At 49.0% G+C, this 21,988-nt stretch overlaps 6 protein-coding genes across 6 annotated transcripts; 2 read left to right on the forward strand and 4 right to left on the reverse strand.

Moving 5' to 3' along the window:
• Positions 1 to 685: 685 nt before the first annotated feature.
• VTN00DRAFT_5309 (uncharacterized protein) lies at positions 686 to 1,873 on the reverse strand (the record flags this gene model as incomplete). Its single annotated transcript, XM_069431826.1, has 1 exon — positions 686 to 1,873. One exon carries the CDS (start codon positions 1,871 to 1,873, stop codon positions 686 to 688), a length of 1,188 nt encoding a protein of 395 aa, XP_069287746.1.
• An 895-nt stretch (positions 1,874 to 2,768) lies between these two features.
• On the reverse strand, positions 2,769 to 4,345 carry VTN00DRAFT_5310 (uncharacterized protein; the record flags this gene model as incomplete). The annotated part of the gene is made up of 5 exons (XM_069431828.1): positions 2,769 to 3,172; positions 3,268 to 3,346; positions 3,403 to 3,702; positions 3,762 to 3,933; positions 3,996 to 4,345. The coding sequence occupies 5 exons, from the start codon at positions 4,343 to 4,345 to the stop codon at positions 2,769 to 2,771; spliced, it is 1,305 nt and encodes a 434-aa protein (XP_069287747.1).
• A 292-nt stretch (positions 4,346 to 4,637) lies between these two features.
• VTN00DRAFT_5311 (uncharacterized protein) lies at positions 4,638 to 7,549 on the forward strand (the record flags this gene model as incomplete). The annotated part of the gene is made up of 4 exons (XM_069431829.1): positions 4,638 to 5,044; positions 5,102 to 5,135; positions 5,226 to 5,505; positions 5,559 to 7,549. 4 exons carry the CDS (start codon positions 4,638 to 4,640, stop codon positions 7,547 to 7,549), a joined length of 2,712 nt encoding a protein of 903 aa, XP_069287748.1.
• Positions 7,550 to 8,112: 563 nt separating this feature from the next.
• On the reverse strand, positions 8,113 to 9,095 carry VTN00DRAFT_5312 (uncharacterized protein; the record flags this gene model as incomplete). The annotated part of the gene is made up of 3 exons (XM_069431830.1): positions 8,113 to 8,614; positions 8,691 to 8,974; positions 9,054 to 9,095. The coding sequence occupies 3 exons, from the start codon at positions 9,093 to 9,095 to the stop codon at positions 8,113 to 8,115; spliced, it is 828 nt and encodes a 275-aa protein (XP_069287749.1).
• A 2,319-nt stretch (positions 9,096 to 11,414) lies between these two features.
• VTN00DRAFT_5313 (uncharacterized protein) lies at positions 11,415 to 12,613 on the forward strand (the record flags this gene model as incomplete). The annotated part of the gene is made up of 3 exons (XM_069431831.1): positions 11,415 to 11,799; positions 12,176 to 12,462; positions 12,548 to 12,613. 3 exons carry the CDS (start codon positions 11,415 to 11,417, stop codon positions 12,611 to 12,613), a joined length of 738 nt encoding a protein of 245 aa, XP_069287750.1.
• Positions 12,614 to 12,874: 261 nt separating this feature from the next.
• On the reverse strand, positions 12,875 to 21,476 carry VTN00DRAFT_5314 (uncharacterized protein; the record flags this gene model as incomplete). Its single annotated transcript, XM_069431832.1, has 19 exons — positions 12,875 to 13,768; positions 13,843 to 14,139; positions 14,195 to 14,363; positions 14,426 to 14,751; positions 14,806 to 14,880; positions 14,936 to 15,009; positions 15,150 to 15,276; positions 15,324 to 16,247; positions 16,338 to 16,348; positions 16,412 to 16,508; positions 16,555 to 17,240; positions 17,911 to 18,208; positions 18,328 to 18,402; positions 18,470 to 19,353; positions 19,788 to 20,021; positions 20,086 to 20,209; positions 20,279 to 20,535; positions 20,613 to 20,878; positions 20,935 to 21,476. 19 exons carry the CDS (start codon positions 21,474 to 21,476, stop codon positions 12,875 to 12,877), a joined length of 6,360 nt encoding a protein of 2,119 aa, XP_069287751.1.
• Between the last annotated feature and the right edge of the window lie 512 nt (positions 21,477 to 21,988).

The raw sequence follows: 21,988 nt of genomic DNA on the forward strand, positions 1-21,988 counted from the left end.
GCATAGTAGAAAGCACAGTTGTCATATCTTCCAATGCTGGCCCTGTTGAACATACAAGCTCGTGCGGGTCGCGGATCTCGGGAAGTGGACACAACCCTCCATGCTGATGCATGTACATACGGAGTAGCTTGTACCAGGTCACTGGTAGCTACACTGCTCCGTCATTCTACCTACCCTGGACTCTGCAACTGACGAGATCAGAATCGACTGAAATAGTGAACACTTCGATCGGGAATAACGGGTTGGGATACAAGTCCTGTATGTCCTAGTGGTCCACCACATTCCTTGCTAGTTGGGGAAAAAGTACTCAAGTTCACAACATTTCCTGTCAGACCCCCAACTGAAAATGTTCGCAATACTGTTGTCCTTCTGTAACTCCAAAGAAACCTTAAGTACATGCTTTATAAAGATCCAGGAACAGTACCCTCATTGGTCTGTTGGTTCATCCCTTCTCGATTCTTCTCCCGAGGTCACATCACTTGCCTAATCCGTCCGAAAGCAGGCCATAAGAGTTCCTGGACACGTGAGATGTGGGGAAAATGAACGTATGGAGTACAGATCCATCCTATAGAAGGACAAGAAATGCAATGTCATTGAATACTAACACAGCTATCTACTTATCCAAGGCGTTAATGATTAACAGGAATAATTTACATAACACTAGCATCCAATACGAACGCAAGATTCAAACCAACTTTTCCATACCCACAATCTCCTCGAACGCACTCGAGTAATTAGTCACCTCCTGCTCCGTCGGACGAGGCAGCGGTCTGCGCGCATACCCGCCATATCCATAAAAGGTCTGGAGCGCGCTCTTGGTCCCGACGATGCCAGTCTTAGTGGCAGCCTGGTCACCACGGGCCACGGCTGCCTGGAGCGTCTGGGCTTCGTCAACCTTCCCCGTGGTGTATAATTCGATCAGCTTATTGCATATTCTGGGAGTGAGGTTCGCCAGGCCGGCCACCACGCCTGATCCGCGCCCAACGAGAGTCTGTAATGTGAAGTCCGCCGAACCGCCCATGCACATGAACCCCGAGCCGCGGTCCGTGTGGGTTTGGCATTTTGTCGCGGCCGCGATTCGATTGAGCTTGCCCGTGTTCCCGCAGGTGAGCTTGCAACCGACAATTTTGGTGTGCTTGGCAAGCTCGATGATGGTGTCGGAGTCGAGATCCACGCCTGCAGTCACGCTGGGGTAGTTGTAGATAAGGATCGGGATCGGCGAGGCGTTCGCCACATCGGTATAGAACCGTTTTATGGACTCCGTAGTATACATGCCCTTGTAGTATGAAGGAGGAAGAATGATAGCGTAGTCTCCACCGGATGACTGTGCCTCGCGGCAGAGCTCAATGGTCTCGCGGGTGGACTGCGCTCCACACCCTACAATGACGGGGATATGCACGTATCCTGCGCGGTCTAAGGCGTCGCGGGTGGTCTTGGTGACAACCGTGCGTTCGAGGTGCAAGAGGTGAGCGGCTTCACCGTTGGTGCCCTGTGTTAGTAGGCCAGCAGCACCTGCCTTGGCCATTCGCACCGCATGATCGGCGATTGTCTCCTCATCCAAAACTTCTGTATCCTTCTTGAAGAACGTGAGGGTGGGCACGTAGAGGCCAGGCTTGAGGACAGGACGGGGATTCTCTTCGGCGAAATCGCCACTAGTGAAGTGAGGCTGGGAGTAGACTGTGTTTGGTGGTATTGTACTGCCGGGTGGGTTGGCTGTCGTGCCATAGCCCGGGAGGGGTGACTCCACGTCGGAGCAAGTCGACATGCGGTAGGCTTGAGAAATTGGTATTTTTGCAATTCTCTTAACGATAAGGAGGTCAGGAAGGGCTGAATTGTTGAGTCGCGGAGGCTGTAAAGACGTGGAGGGGGGCATGAGGTAGGACGTCACTCGAAAACAGGAATGACGCAACATGATCTACCGCAGTCACCAGATGGAGGCACGAAGAGAATTTCTATCAGCACATCGACCGTTGAAGAGAAAACAAGAGGAAGAAAGAAACACAATTAGGGGTACTCTAATTTTACAATGTGTTGTATCCTGCAAGTCCAGGTCTCGAGGACAGTAGTACAGTAGGTTCCTAGAGTATGCAGCTCATGAAAAGTAACAGCAACTGGATAGTGGAGATCATCCGGATACACCCACCTGCTAGGTGCCCGGGAGAATTCACCTCAAAGTTGATGTTGGGTCAAGTTGGTGACGGATTCGCATTATTTCCGTTGGAACGTGATATCAAGCGCGGCAGACTGTTCAAGCAACATTCGCCTTTGCTATCACATAAGCGCAGAACAACAAGAAAACCTCCTTGGATAAATGTGTTATTATTTCCTTGCTGTGTCTGCTGTATTCTGGATATCTATAGTCTCACATTGGATCTCAGCAGGGCACGTAGCTATCCGTTCCGTAGAGCCAGTGGCTGATTGATGGTTCAGCAGCTCAGCACATCGTGATGCCTGAGAAACAGAATAAAATATAAATAATGTGCAAATCTACACCATCGATCTAAGCGCTCCTTGCCCTTGCATCATGAGTCATTTGCTTTCCTCAACATTGGCAGGTATCGATGCACCTTGGGGAACACTTACGGAATAAGATTGAGCCTCGGCCCATTGAAACTAACTAGCAAACGCATGGCGATGTAGGAACTGCATCAATTACCACCAGCGGACATCTTTAAGGTTGCTATAGTGCAATGACCCTATAAAAGGCGCAGGCAATAGCACTTTCTGATGGTGCAAGGCAGATGACTTGACTGGATTTACTTCTGCATTTACTTTCGTCGTTCGATAAGTTTTGACAGTGGGATGTCATCCTCATCATAGAACTCCGCTTCTTCATCGACCCCAAAATCGGCAAGACGCTCTCCCTCGGAATTTCTCCACCCTTCCTCACCTTCGCCTGAGGAACTTCCACGGTCGGATTCGGCCTCGAAGGTCTGCTCGTCTTCCATGCTGCCAGATTCAGTATATCGTTCGTGGAAACTTTTCCTCCGTTGCAATTCCGAGCCACCGTGTCGACGTTGCATGTCTTCCATTTGTCGCCGACGGAAAGCTTCAATCTCTTCTTGGGCAGAACTATACTGCTGCCTAACAGTAAAAGCTTTCTCAGCATCGATGGGTCTCGCCACTCGAGGAATGCGGTCTGGATCCGGTGGTGGCCACAATAGCCCAGGGTCTGGATGAGGTTGAAGTCAGATATGCAAGCCGAGAAATACGTGGAAACGTGAATTGGATCATTCTTTGAACATAGGCGTATAGTATCAGACGCACCTTCAAATCCGTTGACCTCAAACTCAAGGCCAGTACTCCGATCAGGAGTGGCTGCAAATGGCCAAAACCAGCTCATAATCTGTAGACAACAGTGAGTTCTGGTGGGAACCGAAAGCTGAACGTAGATGGACTGACATTTGAACTTCCCCCCATTCCAGCCTTTATGTTTCCCCAGATCCCGATATCATAGGGAAACTCTTGCTTCTTGATTCGCACTTTTATGCCATCCGGACCTTCGAGGTAACCACCGAAATGACGGGCTCGCCGGAGGAGCGTTTTGTGCCTTTCAATCTCCCACGACTCGATCGTGGTAACATTTCCGCCCAGTGACCATATCGTTCGAATAAGAAGAATCGATAAAGCAAACAGTGTAAGACTGTTGATCACAATGAGGGAGAAGAGATGGCCGAGCTGCGCCAAACTTGGACCAAGATACTGTAAGTCGTCAGCATTGTCCGAGTTAATCACGTTCTAGACAAGGCAGGTGGTCTGACACTAGGCAAATCCCTATTTTTCCAGATAATAGAAGCCCTGACGTAGAGAAAGTACTGAAGATATGACATCGAGACAACAGCATAGAACAGGAAACGAATAAAGTGGGGAAACGTAAAATGCGAGACGCAGTTTGAAGTCCAGGGACAATGATGATCCATCTTGGGAATGCATCTACCAATGTGTTAACACCAGACTCGATCAACTGCCTTTATTATAAGATAGGAATGACCAACCTCTTGCAGGTTCTGCAATGGTGTGCTCGTGGCGGCTTCAGAGCCTCGCATCTACGGCACCATCGTTGACGGCTGGCAACGTCTGTGCTGCTTTCGCGTGCAGCTTCTTCATCTCCTTTGCCTGGTAGCTTCCAGTCCTTGGGTATGCGTCCTGGGTCTACTGTACATGCTCGATAGTAACAGATCCAAATACAGGCAACAAGGGCATTGAACTTCAGGAGCTCATCCTTCGTGAGCGGTGCTGGTTCGATGTATAAGAAGAGGTACTGGGAGCTGTATGCAAGGAAAGTTATCAGTACGGAGACCGCTGGTATCGCCAGTCGCGATATGGAAAAGGAGCTACACAGCATCGTGTGCTTCGTATACTCCTGTGGTGGAGTAGAGAGGGCGTCGTCGGTCGATCCTCGGATTTTCGCGTGGTCTGCTGACGACGTGTCCGAAACGGGCGATAGAGTGCGTGGAAATACCGCGCTGGAAGCCACCAAATCTCTGGAGCTCGCACGTGAAGAGAAATACTTCCATCAGGTCATGGAGGCCATCTACTGATATAACATCATTCATTGATTTTCCACTTGCTCTGAATTAATGCTTTGATAGCATTCCATCTTTGGTAATGCTTCTCCACTTGGAATCATATTAACCATGCCAATTGCTGCTCTTCCACAGTCCGCAGTCCAGGCAATTGGTTCAACATCGGCCCTTTCTGATGCATGTTCCGTCGTCAAGGAGCTGATGGACAATGCTCTGGATGCATCTGCTTCATCTATATTTGTTGAAATCTCACAGAACACCACCGATATAATCCAAGTAAAGGACAATGGACACGGCATTCCGCCGGAAGACCATAGCTTGGTCTGCAAGCGCAGCTTCACTAGCAAGATCCAGACCCTGGAAGATCTGAGAAAAGTGGGCGGTCACTATCTAGGATTTAGAGGACAAGCTCTGGCCAGTGCATCTGAGATGGCTGGCAGCCTTACCGTGTTTACCAGAGTCGAATCACAAGTAGTCGGGTCGAGCTTGAAGTACGACAGGGAAGGTGAACTAATCAGGTGAGTTTCAAGTTCAGCAGAGACGAGTTTACTGCAAGAAACTGATGAAATATGCAGCTCTGAGCGTACCTCTCATCCAGTTGGCACGACGGTCCGTGTAGCGGATTTTCTCAAGCATATTCCAGTTCGAAGGCAGACAGCATTGAAAGGCGCTTCCAAGACACTAACCAAAATCAGGAAGATGATGCATGCCTATGCGATTGCACAACCTTCGAAAAGACTGTCCTTCAAGGTCCTTAAGAGTAAAAATGAAAGTAATAACTGGACATATGGACCAAAGCCGAATGCGACTCTGGTGGATGCAGCGCTAAGGGTCGCTGGCCCGGAGATCGTATCTCTTTGTACCTCCAAGGTGTGGCCATCTGAAGAGCCTGAGCAGGACGATGAAGCAGAATTGAGCCCGATAGTCGCTAAAATCAAGGGCTACAAACTTGTAGCCCTTCTCCCCAAAGCTGATGCCGGTAATGATATATTCCGTTATACATACACTGGAGCTTATCTAACAAGGGGGCAGATTTCTCAAAGGTCAGCAACACTGGACAGTTTTTATCTGTTGACGGAAGACCCATGTCTGCATCGCGAGGGACTTGCAATGAAATCGCAAAGCTGTTCAAATCATATATCCGTTCTGCTGCGAAAAGCAGTGGGAACTCTGCGTCCCTCTCAGATCCATTCCTCTGTCTGCATATTCGATGCCCGGAAGGGAGCTACGACGCCAATGTCGAGCCCTCCAAGGATGATGTTCTGTTTGAGGAACCGCAGATACTTCTCTCGCTTGCGGAGAGCCTCTTCAAGTACATATACGGTGATATGGACGGTTCCAGCAAAGATACTGGAAAGACAGGAGTCGATGAGATACCAAAAAGTCAGGTTCTCACGACTCGAAACCCGACTGTTATATCCTTTTCACAGGGCCAAAACTCGGAGTATATTTCCAGCCAAGCAACGACTGCTAGATCACAGGTCTCAAATTCATCACCTTCTCTTGGTTCTACGCAACGCACCGGGATATATGATCTCCAACTACAGAAGGCAGACAGTGCTTCTCAGCGCACGACGCAACGTGACCTGGAAGCTGTGAACCCATGGTCAATAGCCAAGATGAACGTCTCAGTCCGTTCTTCGCATGATACCTCTCGGAACCTAGACTGCAGCGCCCCCTTCTTAACACCGGCTAGAGGACGGGAAAGTGACAGAGCGCGTGAAGAATCTACACAAATGGACCGCCGATTCTCAGGTAGTCCAACACTCCCAAGTCCCTCCAATTCCAACTCAGATTCTACTTCCACATCACCATCAGACGCTCGACGATCCCCATTATTCGTTCGACACCCTCAAGCATCTCCAACTGCCTCGGAGTTGAATTCTTCAACGAGATCTGCGAGGGACCGCGCTAGAGACAGAGAACGTTATGGAAACGGAGCGCTTGATACCTGGTTTCAGAAGACCACGCAGCTTTCCCTCTCTCGACAGTCAGTCGAAGATCTAGCCGTTCAGGATTATGAAGAGACCCTTTCTGAACAGCGTGGTGCTGAGCGTTTCGGACTGCAAAAGCTCCAATCCGATTTTACCACTGCTGCTTCTCTACTCCAGAGTAGTAGTGACCGGTTCAAACCATTCAAGTCTCCGTTGGATCCCACACGGACATCAAGGCAGCCTCAACAAAATACTCTACCCAGCCAAGACACAGAAGATTATCCATCTTCCCCAGAATCAGAGCAACCCGAAAGACGCCACGAATTTCCCGTGATGGAGCGCTGGTCATCTCTCCTCCACCAATCTTCAACCCAGGAGACAAGCTCCGAGTTAGACGAGGCGCTCGACTTCGAGCGGCGCAAGAAATCCGCCATGCAGGCTCGACGCCTGCAGATGAAGAACCGCCTGGAATCCCTAACTCAAGAGAGTTCTCACTCTCCCTCCAGTTTTCCACATCACAAACGCTACCTCGCTGCGCGGGCCGCTTTAAATTCCTCGAATAACAATGTCAACATCAACATCGATGCCGACACGGAAACACCAACTCAGGAAGAAGCAGAAGACTCGTCGTCATGCAGACCACGCTTAAACCCGACCGACCCAAGGGCGTACTTTATCCGGCACCGCGAGCTCGACCAACAAACAGAAAAGACAGGAGGAGGCCTCATAAAGGTGCGACGGGTGCACAACAGCAAGCTGCCCCTCGAAAGAATCCCCGAGGGTTCCAATCTACATGATGTCGGCCTGCCATGTCCGATTACACTCGAGTCCCTGTTGAAATCATTCAAACAGGGATGGAAAACAGACTCATATATCCGGTCCGGAACTGGATTCGATAGCTTCTCCTCGGCAGACTCTGCAGACTCTGCAGACTGGGAAAATGCTGCGAATACGTGGGAAGCTCGATTATTAGCATCGATTCGCGAAAAATACAGAGCCGCAGACGGCGATTCTGAACCGGAACTAGATCTCGATCTCGATCTATTCTCCACTATAAAGGCACATGTGGATAAGTTATCTCAAGACTGACTTGACTGACTGACTGATGGGAGACCTAGAGCTATATGTCTTCCAACGGATCTATATTTTCTGCATCTCATATGATATAATATCAATAACAGGCGAAGTGATTTAGACGGTGGTTCTCTAATGATGGTTTTTAATTGATAGAGCAGGCAATGGTGTATCCGACATTACAAGGTTCCCTCTAGTGCTTTGAGCGATTTTATTATTTAGGAAGCTGTGCTTTTTCAACTGCTATCTCTGATGATAAAATGTTTACTATTGGAATACCTTAGCATCTGCTTCTAAAATTTCTGATATCTGTCAATCCTATGAGGGGCGGATATGCTGTCTTGTGCTGAAGGGTCTATTTCACTCCAGTTCCAGGTGGGAAAGAGTGCTGTCAGGTGTTTAGACCAGTTAGCATTATACAGAAGACATAGTGTATTTATATATTCATATATAAACGTTAGATGCGCTTGTACAGCATCTTCCGAAACTACGACAACACTCGCCTAATAAGCAGTATACCACAAATCGTAGTCTACCTGTGCCAAGTAAGCAAAAGCTCCAGAACCTGCCTACCAGTATCAGCTCTTCCTTGCAACGCCCCTGAGCCGGACATATCCCAACCATTTACTCCCATCCTCATGCCTCGTGAGGATAGTCTCGAGGATATCGCAAGCCTCCTTGACAGCGCCGTCCCTCTCATTTTCAGGAAGGGTCTCAAGCATCTGCGCGCCCATCAACCTGATCCAGCCTTCGATCCCACCGTCCGGTCCCGTTGTCGCCTTGGTCGGACGATACTCGATCTCCAGCTTCTCGACTTGGAATCCGAGGTTCTCGAGTGCTTCTCTCATCCAGCTCTCGGACGGGAAGAACCAGGGGACCGATTCCCGGGCCTTCTCGATGGGGACCCCGTGGTGGACCAGAACTCCCAGAATCGCTGCCGTGATTTCTGCAACGTTTCCGTGGCCGCCCATCTCGAAGACGAAGGCACCACCGGGTTTGAGAGCGGTGTGTATAGCGCGGAGGGTCGATATTCTCGTAGATGCATCGCGCAGGATCCAGTGCAGGGCTGCGTTCGAGACTCTGTATATAGGTCCCAAAGCCGTCAGTCATGTCCCCACAAAAGTATGTTACACAAAGGAAGTTTCGAAAAACGTACACCTTATCCCACGTGCCATTGACAATGGACGTCTCCTGTTCCAAGTACCGGCAATCCACGACGCGGAACTCCGTCTTGGGTCCACTGTAATCCTTCTTCGCGGACTCTATCATCGAAGGGGACGAATCGACGCCCAGCACAAACCCCACGCTGGGGAGGAAATTCTCCGTGAACTTGCCATCGCCGCAGCCGACGTCGAGCACCCTGTCTGTGGGTTGAGGATCCAGGTACCGCAGTAGGGTCTTGGTCAGCTGCGGCACGAATGATGCCGACGCAGAGTATGCCTGGCGGGTGAATGAGCCATTGAGCCTGCCAGCAGCAAAGAGCAGCCGGAACTGCTGCTGATGTCTTTCTGGGCAATACCTGAGAAGACCAGCGGTCTTTTGGCGGCTGGCTGTCTGCCATCGTTAAGAAGATGTGGGGAACAGGGACCGGGGGATCTGTCTGGTCTTGGCACGTTGTTCGGCGGGAGATGGCCGTGAAGCCCACCGTAGTGGAGTCTATCTGAACGTCAGGGACAGAAAAGAAACTTCAACAAAAGTGATATGCGGCTTGGTGCCATGCAAAAGACATCGCAAGCCTTCCTTTCGATATCGAAAGAAGGAAGATGTCGTTCCCTGGCACGCGCTGCCGTTTTATCTCGGGTTTTCCTATGCAAGACGGCAGCTCGAACCCCTCAATGCCGCCGATTTCGGAGTCAACGTCACTTCTCAGTTTGTTGATTAACACGCTGGATATGAATGCCCTTTCACATCATTGGATTATCGTCTTCAGCTTATCCTGTCGAGGCTGGCAATCTTAGGGATGATATCTGTGTTGTGCGATAGTCGTCTTCTCCCCTTTGCAAGCTGTGTCTCGGATGCCAAAATGCGGTTTCCTGCTGTCAGCTGGCATTGATTCTATGCCCATTATGCTCTTTTTATACCCTGACTTGATGATATTACGCTGTGTATTCATCTATGTTCGAAGTTTTCGCAGATCCGCCGATGTTTGATCCTATGGGGCCCCTTGAGCCAAGTCGTCCACTGGGGAATGCGTTCTCCCATATCACTTTTGTCAGTCAAAGGCAGAAGCTGATAAGGCACTATTCAACATTTGATTGCTTCGTTTGCTTACCTATCTTCAAGAGAAAAGGGAACAGGGTCTCTGTTATATGGAGGCAGAACCTGCGTGCCGTGCTCACTGTCACTTTCCAATATCAGATTGTGTGCTACTCACAAGCCATGATCTGACAGGTGCTCTGGAGCTGCTCTGCTCTGAGAAGCAAGCGCTCTCGTTGCTGCTGGAGTCAGCACTGGACAGGTGGATGGTGTCATGCTTGCAGTGTGATCGCGGGACGGGGGGCATGCTGTCCAGTGTGACCCTCACCCTCCCGCCAGACATGTGATACCACGGCCTCGCACTGCCTCAGGCAAGCCAGGCCAGATGACCCGGAGAGAGTTTATATTTGCCAAATCCGCGTAATATCATCGACCCTCCAGGTTAGCGTAGTCGGGACAAACAGTGTTCGGCTGCTAGGCGCTGCGCTACCCAGGAAGGCGCGAGATCGAAACCGACGATATCCCGCCGGGGGTTTTCATAGCACAGGACGGCAGACTCGACGCCCTTCTGTGTGAACTTTTTGTCGTTCGATCTCGTTCAATCTGAGGTTTGTTTTTTATTGCTTGCCAAGTGAGGCATGCGTGCACGAGAATATCCAATGCTGTGTATTCTTTTGATTATTTTGCGCTTCTGGATATACTGACCTTGCTACACGCATGTCTGGTCTCAAGACTTGCGGAGTCCAGCTTGTTTCTGTCAACTAACAGGGGCAGCACTTGCTATGGTCTACTGGAGTCGTAAGTACAAATTTGATGCCCGTTTATAGATAACTGTCTTCAATCTCCATGATTTCTCTATGGGAATATAACTAGGAAGTGAGATGGTGCTGCAATGCCCTGTCTGGCGCAGACGATGCGCTTCGTGCGCATCTCAGTTTTTTAGTCATGCTTCTATCTCGGACTACGATCCTTAAGGAATGAAAAACCCGAATTACGAGTATGAAACTATCAATTTGGGCTTTATATATATATGGCTATTTCTATTTATAGGCCGATCTTCCTCGCTGCCTTACACCAACGAACTATAATGCATAGTGTAGAATTGCCAGCATCATCCCCATTTTCAGTCTAGACAAATATAGAATAAAGATAAGTTTAGAGTCGCGATAAGTGCTACGTTCTCAATGTCGTACTGCGTACGCGTACGAGGTCAGGCCTGTGGATCACAGTGGATATATGACAGTCTTGGCGCGGACGCCGATCGCTGATCCGGGGTTGGTGCTTGGCGATTGGTTGGCGCGATGGTTACATTTTCTACCTTGTAGATCTTAATCTGTCTTAAGTAATTTTCTAGATCTATGAAAACCTTCCATCAATTCGATGCATTATTCCCCGAGGAATCCCGCGATGGATGTCTACTGCGTATGCATAGTCGGCGACCAAAGGCCGCGGATAGGCCCGTGTCGGTTTGGTCTGGGCGAATCATCTCTTCCAGGGGCGAGACGAGGCGGAATGGCTGGTCCCCGATAAGATATCCGCTCAATCTCTCACCGCGACACTCTCTGTTCAAGATCAATTCAATTCCATGTCTCCATCGTCACCGTCGGGTTTACTTTTCCTGCCTAGGTAGTTAGGAACCCCGGGATGTCGTCAAGGCCCATCTCTGGCCTTGGACATGTGAGCAATGGCATCAGCCAGTGACGCGCAGCCGAAGCTCACGCCTACGCCTGCGCTCTCCAAAGCCAGCACCAGCACCAGATCACAAACCCCCGACGATGATAACTATAACGATACCGATTATAACAGTAGCAGACACTCCCAGCGGGAGGCCACAGAACTAGATGATCTCAGTTATCGCTATCGCTATCGCCATGGCGACGACAACGACAGTTTCTCCAGCGGATCGGTGTCGACGGGCGAGCTGCACATCACGACATCGAGGACCAGCCAGCGGACTCGGCAGAGCAGCAGTCTCCGCCAGGACAGAGGGCCGTTTCGGGCCATTCGGAAGTTCTGGACCAGGAATGTCGTGCTGACGGTGCCGCAGAAGAGTAATCGGGATCATTTTGGTGAGTTCTTTGTTTTTAATCCAGTCGTGTTGTTCTTGGAGTTCTTCCGTTGGAATTTGCGGAGTAGATGTGCCTTCTTTTTTTTTAACATCGTTTCCAAGCTGGACTTATTGTAATCCAATTACTTTTTCTGATTTATGGGGAAAGAGAAAGACTAGCTAGTTACAAATTGTATCTACCCATGGTCTATTCCTCTGTTCTCTCTCTTCTTTTGTCCCTGGTCCCCATCTTTCTATCCTACCTACGCTTCTGATGCTTCTCTCTCGAATAAGACCACCAACCCCCACGAAAAAGATCAATTTCATCTTCACACTCCTCAAAGAAAAAAAAAAGACAAAGACAACCCAAACTAATAACACAACACAAACCCCAACAGCTCTAGAAAGAACCTTCCTCGCCTACATCCGCACCTCCCTCGCCTTCTCCATGCAGGGCGTCCTGATCGCCCAACTCTTCCACCTCCAGCGCCTCATGGCCAACCCGTCCCCGCGGTTCGGCTTCTACCGCGTCGGCATCCCCCTCTCCGTCACCTGCCACTGCACCGCCATCCTGGTCGCGGGGATGGGCGCGCATCGGTTCTGGAAGCAGCAGAGCGCGATGGCGCTGGGGAAGGTGTACGCGGGCGGGTGGGAGGTAAATTGTATCGGGTTGTTGACGACGGGGGTGAGTTCTCCATTTACTTGATCGACCATGGACATTATTATTATTATTAAGCTTACTACGTTCTGTGTTGCTGATTGGTTTGCAGGTTGTCGTGACGATGTTCGCCTTGGCCGTCGCGATTATTATCGAGATCGATGAGAGGCCGTCGTAATGGTTCGAGTGTCACGAAATACGGTCGTTAATAATATATAATAATGCCTTCGAGGGTATATTACTTAACGATGTCTAGCTAATTGGTCATGCACAGTTCAGTGTCCTTCTTCGGCATAACAAAAGTGGACCATTTCAAGAAATCAGGTTATTCATCTCATTTCATTTCTTATGTGACGTCATTTTATGCCGTTTATATATGACAATACAAGTACTTAGGTAGTTAAATATCTTCTTTTCCACTGGACATTATGTCTTGTTCTCACTTCGCCGCCTGTCTTGCGAGCTTCACGCGCTCAACCACCTTCTCCACAACCTCACCAATGCTATCCACATTCAGCAACTCCATCACCTGCAACTCCACACCCAGCACGGCCCTCGCCCACGATCTCAACTCAATCGCAATCAGTGAATCCATGCCGTACCTGGCAGGCGATTGAGAGAGGCTGATTTCGTTGGGTGAGATGGACAGAACGCTGGCAAGCTTTCTGGCAAGTGCTTTAGAGACGAGACCATGGAGGGCAGAGGAATTGAGTGTTGCAGGATCTGAGGCTATGGAGTTCAAGGCGGCATGTAGTTCAGCGTCTCTGTTGCCATCAGCGCTAGCAGGAGTACCTGTACCCGATCCTGCGGATTTGCTGTTATTTTCCTCCCGGGCAAATAATCGGGTGAATTTCGAATCTCCAGCCCATCTCGAGTTTTGTTTTATATTCGTGCTGAAGGCCCGGATGATCTGACCATCGGCATAGGGATCGAAGCACCGAATATCCTCACCCACCGGCTCCGCCAGTATAGCAGCTTCCATGATATCCAAAAAGTCCCGCTCCGTAAGCGGATGAATCCCCACCGCAGACAGATTAGCCGCGATCTTCGGATTCTCACTGACGTACCCGATATCTTCGACGGAGCCGAGATCGATCGTGCACGCAGGTAGACCGAGGCTTCGACGATACCGTGCGAAGGAATCGAGGAAGGTGCTGGCTGCGGAGTAGTTTGATTGGCCTGGGTTACCGACGATGCCACATCCCGAACCGAGGATGACGAAGAAGTTCAGATCTTCGTCTTGTAGGGCGTGGTGGAGATTGAGGGTGCCTTTGACTTTTGGGTCGAGGACCGTGTTGAAGTCGGTGAGGGTCATGGTTTGGAATGTTTTATCCTGGAAAAATCAGTTAGTCGGTTGAATTTTCAAGCACTAGAATATCTTATGCGGTTTGGAACGTGGTAGCTTACACTAAGAGCGAGAGCTGCTTGCACAACACCGCGAATGGGATATTTTGCGGCACTTATAGCTCGACTGACGTCCTCAGGCTCCGAGACGTCCCCGACTCTAATGCTGCATTCACAGCCATAAGCACGCAGGTGGCGTATAAGGTTTCCAGCTTTATCAGCACGGAACGCGGAACGGGTCATCAGGACTAGATGTCCAGCTCCGCGACTGGCCATCCATATTGCAATCGACTGTCCAAGCCCTCCGAGTCCGCCGACTATCAGGTAGGTCCCTTCTTTGTGAAAGGTAAGTCTGTTGCGCTGGACCTTTGAATAGTTAGCATTTGCAGTTTTTAGTTGGGACAGAGGAACTGACCTTAACATGTGTCACTTGGTCCTCCTCATAGATGGTAGCTACGTGTTTTCGGTGGTCGTTTAGAATGGACGAGAAAGTCTCCTCGACCTTGTCAACACCATTGCAAATTATTGAGGAGACTGGATGCAGTTCCTTTCTCTCTACATGCTCCATGACCCGATCCAATATCCTTTTTCAAGTGTACAAAGTTAGTGACTTGCTCCTAGCCGCATGTTTGTATATACGTCGTACCTTCCAACATATGGCTTATTCTCCTGCAATAACTGCTCAACGTCGATGATGGCCATAGTCGTGTTGGGCTGAGGTGCGCATTCTTTTGCAATATCATTTGTCTTTCCACGTCTGATCTCGAGATAGCGTCCTCTAAAAGCCAACGCTCTGCTCAACGACCGACATTGATAAGGTTCAGAGTTGAGTACGATGTCGAACATGTCTGACTTTGGGAACTCTGTCCGTCGGTTGGTTTCCAGGTTCTCGATGACAAATATCTTTGACGGGGACACGCCGTATCCCTCGACAATGGCCTTCTCTTCCGCATTTATGACAATCGTGAATACCTGCTGCAGTCAGCTGTGATCCAACAGAACGAAAGCTAGACTACGGTGACTTGCATTTCCCATATAGAGCTTTGCAACTTGAATTGCTGCAATGCCCACGTCTGAGGCTCCGTTGACGATCAGAACACGCTGTATAGTCAGCTTACCACGCTATTCAGCCATAGAAACACAGGAGTATTCTTACCTCATCCTTCAATATGCCCGCCACTTCAACCAAAGAATACCAAGCTGTGACAAAGCTAATGGGCATTGCAGCAGCTTGCTAAACAGAGCACAACTCACAGTTAGGAAACTTCCTTGCAGCTAGGTATTTAGATATGTACTCACTTCAAAAGAAAGCCAGTCAGGTATCCTTTTGCAGCAAATTGAGGGTGTTTGGTATATTGTCCGAAATGTACCATTACCCAGTGCCAGAACGCGATCTCCCGGCTTAAATTTGCTGGTGATATCACATCGACGAACGACACCGGCACACTCGCCTCCGAACTCTCGACCTGCTTTGAGGCCCTGGGAAACAAGGCCATCCTACGGAGAGATAAGCATCTGATTCTGAAGTAGTGTCTCAGACTTACTTGTTTGCTCAAACCAACAGTCTTCACCTCGATAACTAGGTCGTCACTGGGTAGTTCGTCTTTTGGCTGATCTTCTTCCACGAAGACTAGGGTATTTAGCTGTCCTGGGTCTCGGATAGACAACACGTATGGCTTCCTAGCTAGGTCGAAAATTGGTACCTGAACTGGGCGAGCACAGTTATAGGCTGACTCCAGTTGAGTATCCACTTCAATCCTGCAGGTATAAAGCTGGCCATCCTTCTCTGCAAATTGGAATTCCAGTGGGGCGCCGGCTTTGCGAGAATGCTGCAGTCGTTCAATCAGGGAATAAACAGTTTCCGCAATTAACTTGCTATTGGACGAGCTGAAATCTAGCGTAAATAGCCGCAACTGATCGTTCTCGCTGCGCAAGGAGCGTGCAAACCCAGCAACCAAACCACCTAGGGGGTTATCCGGCTGTAACTGGGCTTTGAATGTGATCCAGAGGATCTGAGCTGGCTTGCTTAGTGACATCTTCAATCTCTCCATCTCTCCTGGCTGAAGAGATGATAGCATCGTGTCATTTTCAGCATCTAGTATTACCAGCCACTTGTCGGTTGTTGCCTGGTCACACACAGCAGAAAGAGCGCTGGACTTCACATATACTCCCTTCTCGGTCAGATTGTGCACTAAGGAGCCGTACATCGGAGAAGATATATCACGCGTCGTCAAATGGACACATAGATCCGAGATAAGCCCGTTACTAAGAGGTGTCTGAGGTACAGCTCGAGCCATCATAACAGATGTATATGCTGCATCTTCTGTGGCATCTTGCCGGATGTTGGGGATAAGATCAGGGCTTGAGAAGCCGGTCGCAAGCAGTAGTTCGCTCCACTCCTGAGTATCCAGGCCAGGACCAGACCGGGTTGGCTGCTGGGACCTAAGCCACCATCCAGGCAGAAGACCCTGATAGAAAGTCAGACTCACTGTAAACATGATAGACGGTATTGTAATGAAAGAAGGTCATTGACAAGGGCTGATTTTCATGTATCTTACCATGAGGAAACCTGGTGCTGACAGATCTGCTCTAGTCAAAACCTCGATCTTTAATATTATCTTCTGATGCTTACCTCCAGAAAGCTCCACCATCAGAAGCACACCATCATCCTTTAATAGACTTCGTACGTTCCTCATTGTGTTATTCATGTCTGAAGTTGCATGGAGGACCTGCATGCTGTCAGCTTGTATCATTCCAACAAGGGACCATACGTACATTCGCAGCCACGACTAGGTCGTATTTCTCAGAAAGCCCTTGCTCAGCAGGATCATTTTCAATATTGAGGACACTGTATTTAACATCCTCCCAGGTGTGCAACTTCTGTTTGGCCTTTTCGAAAAACCCAGCAGATATGTCTGTGAAGGTATACGACTGGTACATCTTTTTGCCGTCCACTGCAGTTAGTCCACGCAACACAGGCAGAGTCGTGCCGCCGGTTCCCGCCCCGATCTCCAAGATCTTCATACTCGAATTCTGGTGGGAAAGAAGTTGCGCCAGGAATAGGACTTTGTCATTGACACCGTCTGTCAATAGACCTTCCTCGTAAGTTCTGCTTAGAAGCTCATCTTCCATCATGATGGCGAGAGCATCCTTTTCTCGCGCAAAGATGTTCTGGACCTCTGACGCGATCTTCAAAGCAAGTCTGATATCCGGAAATTCTGCTATGTCTTCTGGCACTTGAACAGCAAACCCTATGCCACTATCGGCCACTGAAGTTGTCTCATCCATATCGCTGCATATAAGGATTTCATTTCGGTAGCGTTCAGCCTGGTGTTGGAGCCAAGCGCTGTAAAGATGAAAATGAGGGGGTGACTGGTCATCTAAATGGAGGCCTCTCTGAACAATTTCTTCGCTGAGGTATCCAACAATCTTTTCGACGCTCCTGATCTGTTCGAGCGTCGCTTTGCATTTAGGAATCAAGTTCGACATGCCTGCTGTTTTAACAAGGGCATTTATATCGGGTTTCCAAACAAGTCGAAGCCATGAATTTGTATCGGTACTCATGGCCAGATGGGATCCCGCCCCAGAACTTGATTGCTGTGTTTCAAGGCCATCGATTGTGAGCAGATGATTTCCATCCTTGTCAAAACAATCAATTTCCGCTATCAAACGACCAAACCCGGGAGAATTTGTCTGTGTAATGGAGTGTATTTCAGAGGCCTTCCGAACCATTGGACTTAATTCAAGCGCTGCGATTCTGGAAGGAAAGAAGGAAGCTGTGTTAAGGTTTTGACAATATCCCGAACATGCTGCCGTGGTAATCGTCTGGAAGATCGCCTCCAGCATTGTCGGATGGATTAAATAACGTTCTCCTGTCTGTGTATTTCTGGTTTTGGGCCCGAAATTGATTTTTGCAGCGCAAGCGAATGTCCCTGGCCGACTTTTCACTTCTAAGAAAAGGCGAAAGCTATCTCCGTATTTGTAACCCGCTCGAGAGAGAGTTTTGTATATCCGTTCTGGGGATACTTCAATATCCAGGCCACTTGGATACTGTCGATTTTCCCATGTTCCAAAGCCACGCACTAGAAACAAGGGTTAGCCTGAATCGGAGGAAATCCGTCTCATACAAACCAGAGTTAAAAGTGGCTCGTCCGTGGCAATTCGTCGTGGCAGAGCCTTCTGTCATAGAAACAATGGTGAAATCAAACAATTTCGTTGTCGGTTCCGGCTGCTCAACAGCAGGCTTTAGCGTGAGCATCAATTCAACAGAACCTTTACCAGAGAAAGGAATAGGCTTCAACAGCATGAAATCTTCAATCGTGAAATGGCCCGAAACCCAATCAATTTGTTCCCGTTCTACCGCCTGTGTAATGGCCTCAATAACCATTGCCACGAAAGACGAGATCGGCAGCGTGGTAACATCGTTGATCTAGTTGAAATGAGCAATGTTCGCTTGAGAAAGAGCCCGGAGTCATACCTGATGGTCGAAAAGCCACTTGACCTCCTTTTGTTTGATAATGTTCCGCCAACTAGGCACTATGGGATTGCCTCCAGGAACGCGGCTTCCCAGCAGCTCGTGCCGTGGCTCTTGGCGAAAGCGTCATTCTCTGCTTGGGCGAGATTCTGTCCAAGACTTAGAGGAATAGTCCCATGCATAGGAAGGGAGTCTAGTCAAGATATCACGAGAAACGGCCTCATTAGCAGGCCCTGAGCGGCCACCATTGACCTCCTGTGGATCAAGATTAGCGCCATTCAGTGCCAGATCACCAGCGAGCTTCATCATGTTTTCAGCTGTATTGGTATCTCGAATCATTGTTGATAGGCATGGGCGAACATGGGACTCGCCAGTTTCACTTTGGATCTCGACAACAGAGCGGGAGAGCAAACGGTGAGGTCCCACTTCGACAAACACGCCGCAGTTTCTCTCAGAATCAAGAGCTTGGCGAGCGGCCTGGAGGAAGAGGACAGGTTTCATCATATGATCACTCCAATATTCCTCTGTAAGCTCTGTTCCTTCAACTCTTCGTCCGAGGAGTGAAGAGTACATAGGAATTCGAGTCTTTTTCGGATGGATAACACCATTTAACATATTTTGATACGCAGCGGCTGCATCCATCATGGCATTAGTATGATACGCTCGAGTGACGAGAAGAGCTTTATGAGTGACACCTCGCTCACTCAATCTAGCCGAGTAAGCTTCGATTGCTCCAGACGTTCCTGCTACTGTCACATTCCGAGGACTGTTGAAGCATGCAATTTCAATGTTATACTCCAAAACTGCATCTAGAATTTCCCTGGAGAATCCTGACAGGTTAACTGTTAGCATCGACCCTGGAGGGGCATCTTCAAGTACCAGGCCACGGTAATATGCAACGATGATCGCTTCCTGCGCGCATAGGGCACCACAGGCATAAGCAGCGGCAATCTCGCCGGAAGAATGCCCTAAAACAGCTTCTGGCTTGACTTTCCAGCTTGCCATAAGGTCGACCAACGCTATCTGAATTGCGGTACATAATGGCTGTACTATTTCCGGTGAACCAAGCTGCTTAGAAGAAAGACCAGTGCGAATAATATCTAGAATTGAAGTCAGTCCATGTCCTGTACCAAGGAATCATTATGTCTCTTACCCAGCAATTACCAGTTTGACTCCCCAGTTTGGAGTTTCCTGACAGCTAGATCAAGCTCTTCAAGAGTCTTTCTATCAACCGGAAAGGCATCCATCAACACCTGGCCCATCTTAGACCATTGGGCTCCTTGTCCGGTAAAAACAAAGAATAAATGGGGATTTTCTTTGCTTGGAGATCCAATAAGCGTATAATCGCATTTTTCCAATACAGTGATCAAATCGTCTATATCGTAAGCCACGTGAAAAGACCTGTACTGTAGTAAGCTTCTTCGTGTGTTCAGTGTTTGAGCAACTGCAGCCAGACGATCCACGCTGGTGTCATCCTGGCAAAGGAATTGCAGCAGATTAGAGATATTTGACTGGAGCGACTGCTTTGATGCACCCGTTATCAATACGACGTAAGGCCGCTTTTTCGTATTCTTCTGAGTGGTCACGTCTTGAAAACAGTGATAGTCGAGGTCCCTTAACCTGGGGTCAGGTTGAAAGGCATCGACAATCACGTGTGCGTTGGCACCACCGATTCCGAAGGAGTTGATGCTTGCTCGCCGGACAGACTTGACTGGAAAAGGGACTGCCCCACTGGTGAGTACACGCAACTTCCAAGCATCAAGATCGACTGCGGTTTTTGAGAGTCGTCAGTGAATTTCTATCGAATCAGGTAAGGACTCGTGAAGACGAACTCTTCGGATTTGGCTTCTCGAAGTTTGTATTCGGAGGCATTTCCCCCTTTTCCAGCGCTTGAACCACCTTGATAAGACTTGATAGTCCACTAGCGGCTTCTGAGTGCCCGATATTTGGTTTTATCTGTCATTATCAGGATACATTAGTGCATTCAGCTCCGCTTACATTCAAAGATTTCGCTAATACACGTACCGAACCAAGGCACAGAGGATCTCGAGCATCCCTTGTTGGGGCGAACATCTTGGCAACAGCTAGAACTTCCATGAGGTCACCGATAAAAGTTCCTGTACCATGGCATTCGAAATAGCTCGTCTGGTTCAAGTCCTTAATACCAGCCTGGGCGTAAGCGTGCGTTATCACTTCTGCTTGGGCGTGCGCAGAAGGAACCATCATTGGAGACCTCCCGCCATCACTTTCAATTTGGTTAGTGCTCCAACCATCAACTGTTACTATGCAGTTATTATATACTGGAATGGAACTGACCCGTTAATAGCCACAGCTCTGATGACTGCACGTATATTGTCACCGTCCTTCAAAGCATCACTGAGTCTCTTGATATACACTGCATTAATGCCCTCAGCACGCGCGTATCCATGGGCATCTGCGTCAAACGTTCTAGATTGACCATCAACAGCTAGAAGTCCAATCCTCGACATGGACATAGCCGTTTCGGGGTTAATAATGAGGTTGGTGGCACCGACAACGGCTGAATCGCAATCACCTAAATGGAGAGCCTGGCAGGCAAGATGTAGGGCCACGATTGAGCTGGAGCAGGCGGTATCTACAGTAATACTGTAATCCAAGTGAGATTCAGATTCTGGGAGGAACCTGAAAGACTAGGAACGCACCTGGGGCCACGGATATCGAATACGTGGCTGATACGATTGGCTAAGAAGCACCTAGGATCTCCGGTTCCAATATACTTGGCACAGTATTCAGGATCGCGAATTTGCATGTCGTGGTAATCGGACGAAAACATTGCACAATAGCAACCTGTCTTGGTGCCCTTGATCTTTTCCATAGGGATACCTGCCGATTCAAGACACTCGTAGACAACCTCGACGAGCTGCTTATGCTGTGGATCCATGCTGTCGGCATCTTCTTTATTGATTCCAAAGAACCGATGGTCAAAGTCTCGAAGATCACGGTCAATGAAATGGCCACAGGACATGGCAAGGCTACCACTGCGGGAGGGATTTGGAGAAAAGAAACCCTTGAGGTTGAATCGATCACTGGGGATATCAGTGGTCGTCGAACCTTTTGCGTTAACCAGGTTCCACAGATCTCGAGGGTTATTGATACCCCCAGGCAGGCGGCATGCCATGCCCACAATGGCGACGGGATCGTGCTGCCATCGATTGGCGCCAAACGTCTGTTCTCTATTCGACATCTTATGCTGAATCCCAATCCTGCTCTGAATTCTATACACGACTGTCTGTTAGGAAAATCCGTTTTGCACGTGTAACTAGAAAGAAAGTAGTGGTTGACTTCCTCCATCCGAAGACCCGTCCGTCGTCCGTCTCTAATAAATCTAATAAAAACGCAATATCGGATTCCAGAGCAGGCCAAAACTACTGTGTTGACAAATATTCTGAAGATTACTGACAAATACTTCCATCCATCCATAAAATATGCTATGTCCGAGCGCATGCATAAACTGACATCATAAATGAAGCAGCAATTCATCACATACGATCGCTAATCAACTGTCCTTTTTCCGGTCTATCATCCAATCAACCATTTCCTTCAATTACCGGCATCGCAACCCCAACGAGCTCAGATATGGCCTCCATCGCTGTAGTAGGTAGGTACCTGTCTAAGGCCACCAGCAAACCCCGCACTTAAATCTGACTCAACACCAAGACCTGCAGTCTACTACTTCACTAGAGATACGTCGACAAC

Source organism: Thermoascus crustaceus, assembly GCF_041956765.1.
Source record: "Thermoascus crustaceus strain CBS 181.67 unplaced genomic scaffold VTN00scaffold_3, whole genome shotgun sequence".
NCBI classification, from domain to species: Eukaryota; Fungi; Ascomycota; class Eurotiomycetes; order Eurotiales; family Thermoascaceae; genus Thermoascus; species Thermoascus crustaceus.